The 12575-nt window shown below is 57.2% G+C and overlaps 7 protein-coding genes across 7 annotated transcripts; 4 read left to right on the top strand and 3 right to left on the bottom strand.

The window, feature by feature from the left end:
• Positions 1-232: 232 nt before the first annotated feature.
• Positions 233-1876, top strand: UBP1 (ubiquitinyl hydrolase 1; the record flags this gene model as incomplete). The annotated part of the gene is made up of 1 exon (XM_056206562.1): positions 233-1876. The coding sequence occupies one exon, from the start codon at positions 233-235 to the stop codon at positions 1874-1876; it is 1644 nt and encodes a 547-aa protein (XP_056062537.1).
• A 175-nt stretch (positions 1877-2051) lies between these two features.
• On the bottom strand, positions 2052-2483 carry MVES1_001720 (uncharacterized protein; the record flags this gene model as incomplete). Its single annotated transcript, XM_056206561.1, has 1 exon — positions 2052-2483. The coding sequence occupies one exon, from the start codon at positions 2481-2483 to the stop codon at positions 2052-2054; it is 432 nt and encodes a 143-aa protein (XP_056062536.1).
• A 106-nt stretch (positions 2484-2589) lies between these two features.
• On the top strand, positions 2590-5655 carry MTR4 (RNA helicase; the record flags this gene model as incomplete). The annotated part of the gene is made up of 1 exon (XM_056206560.1): positions 2590-5655. The coding sequence occupies one exon, from the start codon at positions 2590-2592 to the stop codon at positions 5653-5655; it is 3066 nt and encodes a 1021-aa protein (XP_056062535.1).
• A 65-nt stretch (positions 5656-5720) lies between these two features.
• On the bottom strand, positions 5721-7427 carry NMD3 (ribosome-binding protein; the record flags this gene model as incomplete). Its single annotated transcript, XM_056206559.1, has 2 exons — positions 5721-7055; positions 7083-7427. The coding sequence occupies 2 exons, from the start codon at positions 7425-7427 to the stop codon at positions 5721-5723; spliced, it is 1680 nt and encodes a 559-aa protein (XP_056062534.1).
• Positions 7428-7703: 276 nt separating this feature from the next.
• MVES1_001717 (uncharacterized protein) lies at positions 7704-8801 on the top strand (the record flags this gene model as incomplete). The annotated part of the gene is made up of 1 exon (XM_056206558.1): positions 7704-8801. The coding sequence occupies one exon, from the start codon at positions 7704-7706 to the stop codon at positions 8799-8801; it is 1098 nt and encodes a 365-aa protein (XP_056062533.1).
• A 234-nt stretch (positions 8802-9035) lies between these two features.
• MVES1_001716 (uncharacterized protein) lies at positions 9036-10250 on the bottom strand (the record flags this gene model as incomplete). Its single annotated transcript, XM_056206557.1, has 1 exon — positions 9036-10250. The coding sequence occupies one exon, from the start codon at positions 10248-10250 to the stop codon at positions 9036-9038; it is 1215 nt and encodes a 404-aa protein (XP_056062532.1).
• Positions 10251-10325: 75 nt separating this feature from the next.
• Positions 10326-12482, top strand: MVES1_001715 (uncharacterized protein; the record flags this gene model as incomplete). Its single annotated transcript, XM_056206556.1, has 1 exon — positions 10326-12482. One exon carries the CDS (start codon positions 10326-10328, stop codon positions 12480-12482), a length of 2157 nt encoding a protein of 718 aa, XP_056062531.1.
• Positions 12483-12575: the final 93 nt, after the last annotated feature.

Raw genomic sequence — 12575 nt, 5'->3', positions numbered from 1 at the left:
CTATACCGATTACGCCATTTTCGCACGCTCCTCCAACGTCGTGTGCATGCCCCGAGCGTGCAGGCAAGTGTGTGTGTGGGCGCTTGTTTGCACCGTGCGTGCAGAAGATATCGAGGTGCATACAGTACCTGCTGTGCTTGCGCCGGCACTCGTGGCACTTGCAGTACTGCTCCTCTGTAGCGTTGCGTGGGGTCGCGCTTGGATCGAAGAAACGCTGTATACGTGGTGTGCGATGGCACTGGATTTCGTAGGGTCAGTTGCACAAGTGCCGAGCATGCTGAGTGCAGTGCTACTGCGCCCGTTCGGGCTCGCAACGCCAAAACCTTTCCGGCGGGAGCGTCAGCTCCCATTTTTTACCTTCTTTGACAATGGGCTCGGTGCGGAGCCAGACGTGCCGCTGGGACCGAACGCGGCCACGGATAGTACACAGCTTTCGTTGACAGACAAGGCACCGTATTACCGCGGTCTGTACAATCCTGGCGTGCACTGCTTTATGAACAGTGTGGTGCAAAGCCTCTGCAGCGTCGCGCTGCTCGGCGCCTATCTCGATGCTGTAACCGCCATGGCCACTCGCTGGGACGAACCGACGCCTGTAACGGATGCACTGCGTGTGCTCTATGTCCAGCTGAATACGCCGCACGCCAAAAGCGCGCCGATTGTGCCGCGTGAGCTCAAGGCGATTCTGTCTACCGTATTGCAAGCGAATGGAATGCGCTCTTTGATCAGTGCACACCAGCAGCAGGATGCACAAGAACTGGCCCTGCTGCTCCTCGCCGCACTCGATCAGGAGCTTGGAAATGTCCAGCAAGAGCGGGGGCGCCAGTGGCGGCGCCTGAACGATGGGCTTCGCGGCGTGCTTGCTCCGTCGGTGGATGCGCTCGGCAAGCCTAGAGGGAGCCTCGGATGGACCGGAGATGATGTAACTTTTCCATTCCGTGGACAGTACGCGCAGCGTATCTCGTGCGGCGAGTGCGGCTACATGGAAGCTGTGCGCTTCTTTACGTTTTCCGACGTGAGCCTCACGGTGCCGACAAACGTCGGTGTGTGTACATTGGAGCAGTGCTTTGGAGCATGGGCGCAGCTCGAGCAGGTGGAATGGGTATGCCACCGCTGCAGCCTGCAAAAAACGCTGCGCAAAGCGCAGGCAGAGCATGCAAGGCTCGATGCGCTCACGCGCGCGGGGCCGATGCCCGGGGAAAAGGGGCGCCGCCGCTGGAACGCGCATGCTGACGAACTTGTTGCGGCGCAGGGAAATGTAGAAAATCTTGCCGCAGCGCTGCGCCAAGGCCTGCACGAGTCGGAGTTTGCAGCGTCGGAAATCGCGAATACGGTACAGCTCGTGCGTACACTGGGCCGGAGTACCAAGCAGGTGATGTTGGCAAAGCCTCCGCCCGTCCTTGTCATTCACCTGAACCGCTCTACCTTCTCGCTGGAGGCATTTGGCGCGTCCAAGATCAATACGCGCGTGCTCTTTCCAGAATGGCTCGATATGGCGCCGTACACTACCGGCGCGCACCTCGCAACAAGCGCGACGCATCCGCTGAGCGAGCCTGGCGGCGTTTACATGTACAGGTTGAGTGCATTGGTGACGCATTACGGTGCGCACAACTATGGACATTATGTATCCTTCCGGCGCCGATCGAGCGCCGGTGCCCACGCCGAGTCGGACAATGTGGCGAATCGCTCGGAGTGGGCGCGCATTTCGGACGAGTCTGTGCAAGCCTGCTCGTTGCACCAGGTGCTCGCACAAAACCCCTACCTGTTGTTTTACGAACGCGTGGATCTGCCGCTGCATCCTTCGATACCCCCAGACAGCATGCGCCTGCACTCTGTGCCCCGCGCGCGTTTGCTGCACCGTTGGAACCCTGCGCTGTAGTGACAAGCAGCGCATTGTACAGAGGCACGCCATGGTTCTGCACCGCCGCATCACTCGTACGTAGCCGTGGTACTTTGCATAGAGCACCGCGATTAGCGCATTGCGTCATGGCGTGCACTGCAACACTACACTGAGAAGCATCAGGCAACATCCTTTGATCATCGCCGTATCTGCGCTATACATTGTACTTGCGCTCCATGGCAGCGTGAATATCTACTGGGCCATATTCGATGCCCGTCGGCAGCACATCGGCAGGAGAGATCGTCTCGTCCTTTCCGTCGAGCACGTCCAAGTGCAGATTGGCGACGCGGCGTGCGGGCATGTGGTAATTCGATGCAACAAGCTTGCGCTCCATCGCGGTTCGTAGCGGCATGCCAATCCCGTATGTATTGCGCTGCACGGTCATTTTCCACGCGCGCTGGTTATCCTCCCACTGCTCCAAACGGTTCTGGATTGGGTGCTGTGTCGACGCGGCGGTTTCGGCATGCATGCTCCGCAAGCCGTAGCGCATAGTATCGTGCACGCCGTGTTCAGCATGTGCCGTATCCTGGCCAGATACGCTTGTATGCGTGCGCACCGACGGCGGCACGATTTGCATGGAAGACATGGTCGTCGCAGCGAGCCACAGGACGCGCAATGGCGCGCGGCGGTGATCGGCCACGTGGCACCACCACGTGTGGTACAAAAAAATGCACGGCGCAGGCACGGCTGCCATGGCCAAACGCGACAGTAGCGGCGAGGGTCCGCCGTCTGACGCGGATGCCACGAAAAAGCCTCGCTCGACAGAGCTAGGGGCGATTGTGACAGATGAGTTTACTGCTGAAGCGACGCGCGAGGTGCTTGTCGAGGCAGAAACCGATACAGCGCGCGATGCCTTGTCGACCAGCGACGCAATGCTCCAACTTTCGCACTCGGTTCGCCACCAGGTCGCAATTCCACTTGGCTACGCATACACGCCACTTTCGCAGCATATCCCTAATGATCCGCCTGCACGTACGTGGTCATTCGAGCTCGATCCGTTCCAGAAAACATCTGTTTTTTGCATTGAGCGCGGCGAGAGCGTGCTTGTTTCTGCGCACACGTCTGCTGGCAAGACGATTGTGGCCGAATACGCAATTGCCCAGGCCTTACGCGATGGCCAGCGAGTCGTGTACACGAGCCCAATCAAGGCCTTGTCGAATCAAAAGTACCGCGAGTTCAGCGCTGAGTTTGGCGATGTTGGCCTCATGACGGGCGACGTAACCATTAACCCGAGTGCATCGTGTCTTGTGATGACCACTGAAATTTTGCGCTCGATGCTGTACCGCGGCTCTGAGATTATGCGCGAGGTTGCATGGGTCGTTTTCGATGAAATCCACTATATGCGAGACAAGGAGCGCGGCGTGGTGTGGGAAGAGACCATTATTTTGCTCCCGCGCAAAGTGCGCTATGTGTTTCTCTCCGCAACGATTCCAAATGCGATGCAGTTTGCCGAGTGGATCTGCGAGATCCACCAGCAGCCGTGCCACGTCGTCTACACCGATTTTCGTCCCACCCCATTGCAACACTACCTTTTCCCCCAGGGCGGCAACGGAATTCATCTCGTCGTCGACGAAAAGTCTGTGTTCCGCGAGGACAACTTCCAAAAGGCGATGGGCGCCCTTGCCGACTCGCGCGGCGATGATCCTGCGAGTGTCGACGCTGGGAAGGGCAAAAAGGGCGCCGTAAAAAAAGGCGGCGAGAAAGGCGGTCCGTCGGACATTTACAAGATTGTCAAAATGATCATGGTGAAGCGGTACAATCCTGTAATTGTGTTTGCGTTCAGCAAGCGGCAGTGCGAAGCGCTCGCGCTGCAAATGTCAAAGCTCGAGTTCAACACAGACGACGAAATGGAGATGGTCGCCACCGTGTTCAACAGTGCCATGGATGCCCTCAGCGAGGAGGACCGCAATTTGCCGCAGATTGAACACATTCTTCCCCTGCTGCGCCGTGGCATTGGCATCCATCACGGCGGTCTCCTGCCCATCCTGAAGGAAGTGATCGAGATTTTGTTCCAAGAGGGCCTGATCAAGGTGCTCTTTGCCACCGAGACGTTTAGTATTGGGCTCAACATGCCCGCCAAAACGGTTGTCTTTACCGCCGTGCGCAAATGGGACGGAAATGAGTTCCGTAACCTCACTTCGGGCGAGTTTATCCAGATGTCGGGTCGCGCAGGCCGTCGTGGCTTGGACGATCGCGGCATTGTGATCATGATGTTTGACGAGAAATTAGAGCCTGACGCGGCCAAGACGATGGTCAAAGGCGAGGCGGACCGTTTGGACAGTGCATTCCATTTAGGGTACAATATGATCCTCAACCTGATGCGCGTCGAGGGCATGTCACCCGAATACATGCTCAAAAATTGCTTCTTTCAGTTTCAAAACGCGGCTAGTGTCCCTGAGCTGGAGGCACAGTTGGAGGGAGCGGAGCAGGCTCGCGATGCGATGAATGTCCCTGAGGAGGCCGCAATCTCTGCATACTACAACATGAAAAAGACGCTGCACCAGCTGGAAGAAGACAGGCGCGAAGTGGTGCGTCACCCGAGCTATGCGTTGCCTTTCCTCCAGGCCGGACGACTCGTCCATGTCCAACACGAGCGGGCCGACTTTGGATGGGGCGCCGTGGTTGCGTACCAAAAACGCATGCCAAAAGCCCAGGAAACGCTTCCAACCGCACACAGCTTGTACGTCGTAGATGTATTGCTGCACTGTGTGGCTGGGACAGTGGTCCCAAAGCAGCGCGAATCTGCGCCTTCATTTTCGGGGATCGCACCGCCTCGTGAGCACGAAAAAAGCGAGTGGATTGTAGTTCCTGTCCTTTTGTCCACCATCCAGGAACTCAGTGGGATCCGCATCTTTTTGCAAAAGGATTTGCGCCTCCGCGAGACGCGCACGCAGGTGGGAAAGAATATTGCCGAGGTAAAGCGCCGTTTTTCTAACGGAATTCCTCTGCTGGACCCTGTCAAAGACATGAAGATAGTCGACGATGGGTTCAAGCAGCTCCTGGGCAAGATTGAGATTTTGTCAGGCCGCCTGGCCACCTCGGCGATTGCGCAAGACAAGGAAAAGCTGGAGACGCTCTACGCGCTGTACGCAAAGAAACAGGAGGCAACCGACGCGGTCGCTGCGCTTAAGGAAAAGATTGCAGCTGCGCACAGCGTCCTTCAGCTCGACGAGCTGAAGAGCAGGAAACGTGTTCTTCGCCGCCTTGGATTTACCAACGCAAAGGACATTGTGGAAAAAAAGGGGCGCGTCGCGTGCGAGATCAGCACGGGCGATGAATTACTACTCACAGAGCTCATCTTTAACGGCACGTTTAACGATCTGGCGCCCGAGCAGTGTGCTGCGCTACTCTCTTGCTTTGTGTTTACCGAGCGCAGCGAGCATCCTGTACGCCTCAAGGAAGAGCTTGCCGCACCATTGCGTATTCTGCAGGATACAGCACGCCGTATCGCGCGCGTCGCTGTTGAGTGCCGTTTGCCGATCGTCGAGCAAGAGTATGTGCAGAGTTTCAAGGTGGAGCTTATCGAGGCTGTGCTGCAGTGGTGCCAAGGCGCGCAGTTTGCCGATGTGATCAAGATGACCGATGTGTTTGAAGGGTCAATTATCCGAGCCTTCCGCCGCCTGCAAGAGCTGCTGCGGCAAATGACGCTTGCCGCCAAGGTCATTGGCAACGAAGAGCTGGAGAAGAAGTTTGCGCAGAGCTTGGCGAAATTGGAGCGGCCCAACTCGATTATCTTCAGCCCGTCTTTGTACCTGTAAAAGAACCGTGTCCACCTTTGCACTTGTGGTGATGCGCTTGTAGCCAATGGTTGTCTATCAATTCGCTACTCTACTACTTCATCGCCCTCCTCGATATTCATTTCATCCAGGTCATCGAGGAGCTCGTCGAGGTGGATCTGCGGCGTCTCTTCGTCGGAGCCGTACTCGGTCTCGTTATCCGTAGTAAGCCCGTCGTCAATGTCGTCATCGCCGTCCATATCTTCTTCCATAGCACCCGGTGCACGGTTCGCACGCGCGAGTTTTGCCTCTTTGCGCTTGCGGTGTGCCTCCATTGCCGCGATCTTGTCTTCGTCGCGGTACAGATTCACATCCGCACGCAGCTCCTCGTCCTCCTCGAGTTCGCGCAAAAACATTTCATAGTCGCGCTCCACACGCTGCGAGTCCAATCCACCACGACGGCCCAATGCGCCGCGGCCAAACACATTCTCGCTTGCGTTGGGATCCTCGGCTTCCTTGGCAATGCTCTTGAGTTTCCAGTTGCGCTTGTTGCGGCGCTTCCTGTCGGGATAACTCTTCTTCACAAGCACCACATCGGGTTTGCGTTCCGACGGCAGTGCGTCCCACTCGGCATTATTGAAGTTGGCCGTGGTCAACAAATAGCCAAGCACGGTATCGCCCGGTTGCAAGATGTGGCCAAGGTGCGTACGTGTGTGGTATACAGCGTCTGACTCGCCAAATTGGGTCGAGTTCAAAGGCGACACTTGCACATCTGCACCGGTAAACTTTTTCATAGTCTGACCGTGCGGCCCATGGCCATGGCCGCCCGTGACTTCCATATCGAGCACGAGGAACTCGACCATTTCGGGGATCCGCGCAAGCGCCTGGAACGGATCGCGCCAGAATTTCTGCGAGGGCACATCGGCGAGCTGAAGTGTTGCTGGGTCGACGAGTTTGATCACATTGCTGATTCGATACGGCAGCACCATCTGGCCAATATTGCCCAAGGACCGTGCAATCGGGAGCGGGAGGCACACGAGATCGTCCTTGCAAATCGGCGCAATCTCGACGCTGTACGTAAACTTGTAGTTGCTCTGGCTCGTATGCACGTCTGAGCTAATAAGCCGCTCCGACTTGCTAATCCGTATCGGGGCGACCGACGAAAAAAATTCGCAGAGCCGGATGGCGTGTGCGCGCTGGACAAAGAAGAAATCCAGACCGTCTTTCTTTTCCTGAACCGAGACAGTCTCGCGGTGGGCATTGTATTTGAGAAGCACCTGCTCCAAGTATAGGAATGTGCGTTTGTGTGCCACTTTTTGGCGCACCTGCACTGCGGCTTTCCACGTATTCTTGGCCGCAAGGCGCGTGCAGTCGGGACACTGCCCGTGTTGGACAATGAATTCCACCTCAAACACCTGCTGCAAAATCGTGGAGGAAAAAACCTAGAGTGAGCGAGTCGCACGACGTACCTCTTTTTGGACGGTTAGCTTTACGCGCAAGCGCTTGCTGTGCGGCTCCGTCCAGATGAAGTTGGCATCTATCAAACGCACGTGTTTCAGGCCGCGCAATTTTTTAAGGCAGATTGCGAGCAGCTCCCTGCTTTCCAGCGCCGCAATGACCCACGTATTGGGGGGGTTAAGGTACCGCTCGCAGTTGCGGCAGTAATTGATAGCCGCCTGCTTCGGAATGAGCTCAGTGATATCTACACTGTTTCTTAGGCAGTTTATACATAGATTCGCATTGTTCGGCTCGATCGGTACACCGCAGTCGGCGCACAGAACCATACCCTGCGCCTGTGGCGCATGATATTCCATAGTTTGGCTGAACCTGTGTCGCGCTTTTTTTTTCCGGCAGCGTGTGGAGGCACGTGACACCGAGACGTTTGGCCGCGACAAGGCTTGGCTTTGCATAGCATGTATCATGCACGGATGTTGCCGAGTGGGTTCGCGCCTGCGATGCGCTCAGGTGAACACGATATTGAAATGCAAGAACCACAGAGACCTGCGCCTGCTTTGACGAACACCTTGCAGAACTCACCTGGCTGGCGCAGTGCAGTGCCTATATTTCGATTCCAGAATCAGCACACTGGCATGACGGATACTCCGGCACTGGCACATGGCGTGCAGTCACTTCAGGTGTCGGATTCGAAACAGCCCGTGTGGGCAGACCCAAATGAGAAGCTCATGCGGCTTTTTGGGCCCAACGTCGGGGACCACTTTGAGGAGCATACGCGCACGTTCCCCGATACGAGCCATATTACCACGGCAGACTTGTCGCAATGGATCCAGCGTGATAGAAAAGCCAAGAGTGTGTCGTCCTTGGATTTGTACGTGAACATGCACAAATCCACGGTAAAGCTCTTGCCGGAGGAGCAAGTACAAGGCGCAAGAGTACTCGATAAAGAGACTAGCAACTCCTTGTCTCTTATCAGCGCATCGCACGCGATCACATTTGACTGCGACTGTGTCGCACCGCGGGCTAGGATTGAGCTGTACGTGCTGAACAGCCGCATGGTGCATGGAATGGCACACGCGCCACCGCCAGCACAGCCACAGCCACAGCCACAGCCACAGCCACCGGGGTGGCGAATTGCATCCTTAGAAGTGCAGCAGGGAGTTGCACAGCATGCAGCGCTGCCGCTCCTCCTGGACGAAGCGTGGAATTTTTCAGAGGAGGCGCCGCTGGAGCTAGCGCTTTATATGGAAGCGCTCGATGAGGACGGAGAGCGTCTTGGACAGCCGAATGCTTTGACCATGAGACTTGCAGCACTGTATACCTCCGACGCAGATCCAGCATGGCGCATCCAAGTGCTTCGCCGAAACATTTATATTGGCGGTTACGACCTGCTGCTTCAAGACCTGTTTGGTATTGGGACGTATATGGAAAAAAGCACCAATGAAACGAATTTGGGCGAGCCAGAAAAGGGGGGAATGCAGCTGCCGCAGCTGTCGCTCGATACGGAAGACGAGAAGAAACGGCCCGAGTGTCCTATTTGCATGACACTTGCACCCAACACTATTCTTCTCCCATGCACTCATGCATTGTGCCGAAAATGTGCCGAGCGTGTGATTGAAAGCGTGCAGAAATCGCGGATACACGAAATGAACCTTGGACGGGCGCCGCGGATGCGATATGCATGCCCGATTTGCCGCGGTGAAATCCAGACCATGCTGGCGCTGGCTCGCTAATGAATACTGACGTTATTGTTTTATAGATTATGTTTCGATGGTTGACAATGTCCCGTTAATGTTTATGCGAAAAAGACAAGTTTACAGCAAAGATTCTCCCGATGCAACGCCAGCCTCTTTCAACCTGGGCACTGAACCGAAAGCCTTTCGTGTGGTTTTTGTGCACCTTTGCTAGCGTGCAGCTTGGACCAATGCAGCTCATCACACCTGGTATACATCATTATAGTACATGCACTAGATAACATCCTCCATATCGTCGTCCTCGTCGTCTGCGGGCTCTGTGCGCGCGCGTTTCGCTTCCAACTCCGTGTCCTCTTCCGCTTTGCGCTTTGCGCCACTGAGCGTATCCACATCAACGTCGCTCCAGCCACCCTCCTCCTCCGGGGCCGTCTCGAGCTGCGATGTATACCGGGCATAGTAGTCGATATCTTCGTCGTGTGCCTCTTCCTGCTGCGCGGCGGGAGCTGCCGCCGCTGCATCGGTGCGCCGCTCCGCAATAGCAGTCCCAAGACCCGTCCTCTCGCCGCTGACAGTCGATGCAAGATGCCAGGCGGGCAACATGTTCTGTGCACGCTGTTTGTCTTCTTCGCGCACGCGTTCCTGCTGCTTCTCCAGCTCCGCGGTCGGGTCGCTCCCCGACATTTCCACACGCACGCTCGGGCCCTTTTGCGTAGGGCGCGGCGCTGCGCCCGGCACAAACTGTTTATCGTCGCGTGGCATCTCATGCACCCAGGGCTGCGTTGCAGCGTGCTTTGCGAGCCATGCATGAATGTCCATCGGTGGCAGCGCGACACCTTCGACACTGCGCAGCGCCTGTTGCACAACATACAGCTGCTCATTAAAGCGCGTGAGCGTATCCTTGGATCGCCGCACATCCTCTGCATCCTCGTTATCGACCAGCTCCGTATTGCACCCAGGCGTCTCGCACACGAACACATTCCTCGAAAAGTTCAAGAGATGGCCCACTTCGAGCGCCGAGTAGGACCGACGACAGCGCAGGCATACATATCCCTTATTATCAAGCCCATTGCGCAGCTTTGTATCAATATGCCGCCGCATTGCCATCATCCGCCACTTTATCACATCGAGGAAATGCTTGTAATCGATGTAGTAGTACGTGCGTGAAAACGCGCGCGCCATCAAACTGTCTCTGTTTTCCTGCGAGCGGTGAATAGATACCAGATTGTCTTCCACCATCTTCGCCGCAAGCGCCCCAAGGTCTCGCGGCTGGAGCCCAACGCGCCGTGCAAGTACATCGGTCGGGATCGCTGCAACGCTCACAAGCTGGTCCATCAGCAGAATATGGCCGTCGTCGTAGAACAAACGCACAACCACCTGCACAAGTCGCCGGATAGCGTCCATCTGCGCAGGCGTCGCAGGCTGCGCAGACGAGCGCTGCACGTCCTTGGCGGGCGCATTGCTCGGCACGCTTCCTGCGACGGGCGCCATGAAAAAAGAAGCCTCCACACGCCGTGCCGGTCGTAGGCCAGCGCGTCTCCACATGCGTGTTTCGCGCATTGATCCATGAACGCACGGTCGTTGCTCGACGGTGCGCAGCGCAGTGCGCCGGGCACGCCCGTGGAGAACTCGGAGTGTTCGACAGAGGCCAGTGCAGATGACGCGCTGCTGCAGGGCGCCCAAGTGCCGTGTGAGCCCGTGTCGTTCAAGCGGCGCCAGCAGGGCATGGGCAGTGTGCGCCGATGGATCAGCCATGCAGCGCAGCACACGAGCCGCGCAGGCAGTTTCAGCTTTCCGCTATGGCGCCGTGCGACGGCAACTACAATGCCGGACGATTGGGAGCATCCAGCGCGCTACTTTAGTGCTAGTCACGTCACTGCGCCGCCGATGCTTGCAGGCGACGGGAATCCATTGCCCATGCTGCCGTACACTGTCCTGTGCCTTTTTATATTTGGCGAGTTTTGCTCCGCAGGCGTCGCAGGTCCCTTTCTGTTTTTTATGCTGCAGGATTTCCACATCGACGACGAAGGGCGTGTGGGATTCTGGGCGGGGATCGTAACTTCTGCTTTTTTTCTCGCGCAGTTTCTCACTTCCCTCCTGTGGACATCCGCTGCTGAGAAACGCGGCAGACGCAACGTGCTCCAAATCTCGCTTGTGGGAAGCACCGTGTCCCTGCTTTTGTACGGCGTAGCGCCGAATCTCACTTGTGCGATCTTCTTCCGGCTGTGCCAAGGTTTTTTTTACGGCGCCGTCGGCGTCGCCAAAGGCGCCGTGCGCGACCTTGTCGACGAGACAAATGAGAGCCGCGCGTATGTGCAGATGGGGCTGTGCTGGGGCATGGGCGGCATTGTAGGCCCGATACTGGGCGGCCTGCTCGAGCACCCCGCAGAAAAGTACCCATGGCTCTTTGGACAAAGCGCTTTGCTCACACAATACCCGTACCTACTGCCATGCACGGCAGCAGTGTCATGTACAGCGCTCGCAGCGATCCTCTCGCTCTTTCTCGACCCTGAAGCGCGCGGCACGATTCGCGTACCCGATTCGGATGCGCCGGGCACGCCGTCCAGTGTCGACGAGGATCCTTTTTTGCCCGGCGTCGAGCTGCGTCCTACGCGGGGCACTGCTTATGGCCACACGCGAGGCGTTCGCCACGCATCGGTGCCTGTTGTTCAGCACTCACAGCACGCAGCCCCTGCGCGGCATTCCTACATGGCGTCGAGGCCCGACGAGGCGCAGCACCGCGTGTCCAACATGTCGTTAATGGAGCGATTTGTGCTGGCCAACGATGACGCGGTCCTCTCGATCACCGATCTTTGGGTCGCCGCAGCGACCAATGCAGACGAGCAGGAAGAGCATGGCTCGGTCGTCGAGTACGACTCGGACCACGAACCATATACAGATACCCCGCCACTCCTGGGCCAGGCATACTGGGAGCCTCAGTCGCGCCCCGTCTCGGCCAATACGTATGTTCCTCCCGCTCATTTCGCACGCACACATCGCGTGCGTACGCCGAGCAGCCAGCATGTCCGGGAGGATGCTCCGCCCCCTCAAGGCGTGCCAGCAGCGCCAGCATCGGTGTGGGCATGTCTCCCGGTGGTGGTCATTGCCGAGTACGGCCTGCTTTCCTTCCATTCTGCCACCTTTGACCAAATTTTCCTCGCGTTTCTCGTCACCCCCGCCGACTCTGGAGGACTTGCACTGACCGCGGGGCACTATGCGATCCTCATCTCTGCCATGGCTTTCTGCCAGCTCTTTTTTCAGTTCAAAGTGTACCCAAACGTCGGGCCACCCAATGGCCGTCTGTCCTATTTGGCCATGCTGCAGCTGGGCCTCTCGCTACACTTTCCCTGCTACGTGCTCTTTCCATTCCTACGCACGTTTGTAATGCCAAGCACCGACGTGCTTGTGATGATGGGCATGATTGCATGTGCCACGCTGCGGTGGCTCGCCAACGTGTTTAGTTTTACTTCGATCACATTTCTTTTGAATGTTTGGTCGCCGGCGCACCTCGCTCCTTTGGCAAATGGACTTGCACAGACGGTGAGTGCGGGTGCGCGGTGCGTGGGACCGATTGTAGGCGGCGTTCTGTGGGCACAAAGTATTCGTGGCGGGCCGGATGCACAGCCATGGCCGTTCAACTTCCACATGGCGTTCTGGGTAGTGGGACTGGTGGCCTGTGCTGCGTGGATATCTGCACGGTACATGCGCGAGCCGTCTATGTAGTGATGGTGTAGGATGGTGTAGTTGCAGGCGCTTGTCGGTGCTATCGTGTTGTGTTGCAGGCGCAGTGCTCAGTCGAGCACAGCGCCATGTCTG

The sequence above is a fragment of the Malassezia vespertilionis genome, chromosome 3 (genome assembly GCF_029542925.1).
Source record: "Malassezia vespertilionis chromosome 3, complete sequence".
Taxonomy (NCBI): Eukaryota; Fungi; Basidiomycota; class Malasseziomycetes; order Malasseziales; family Malasseziaceae; genus Malassezia; species Malassezia vespertilionis.
This window is presented reverse-complemented; position numbering and strand designations above follow the sequence as displayed.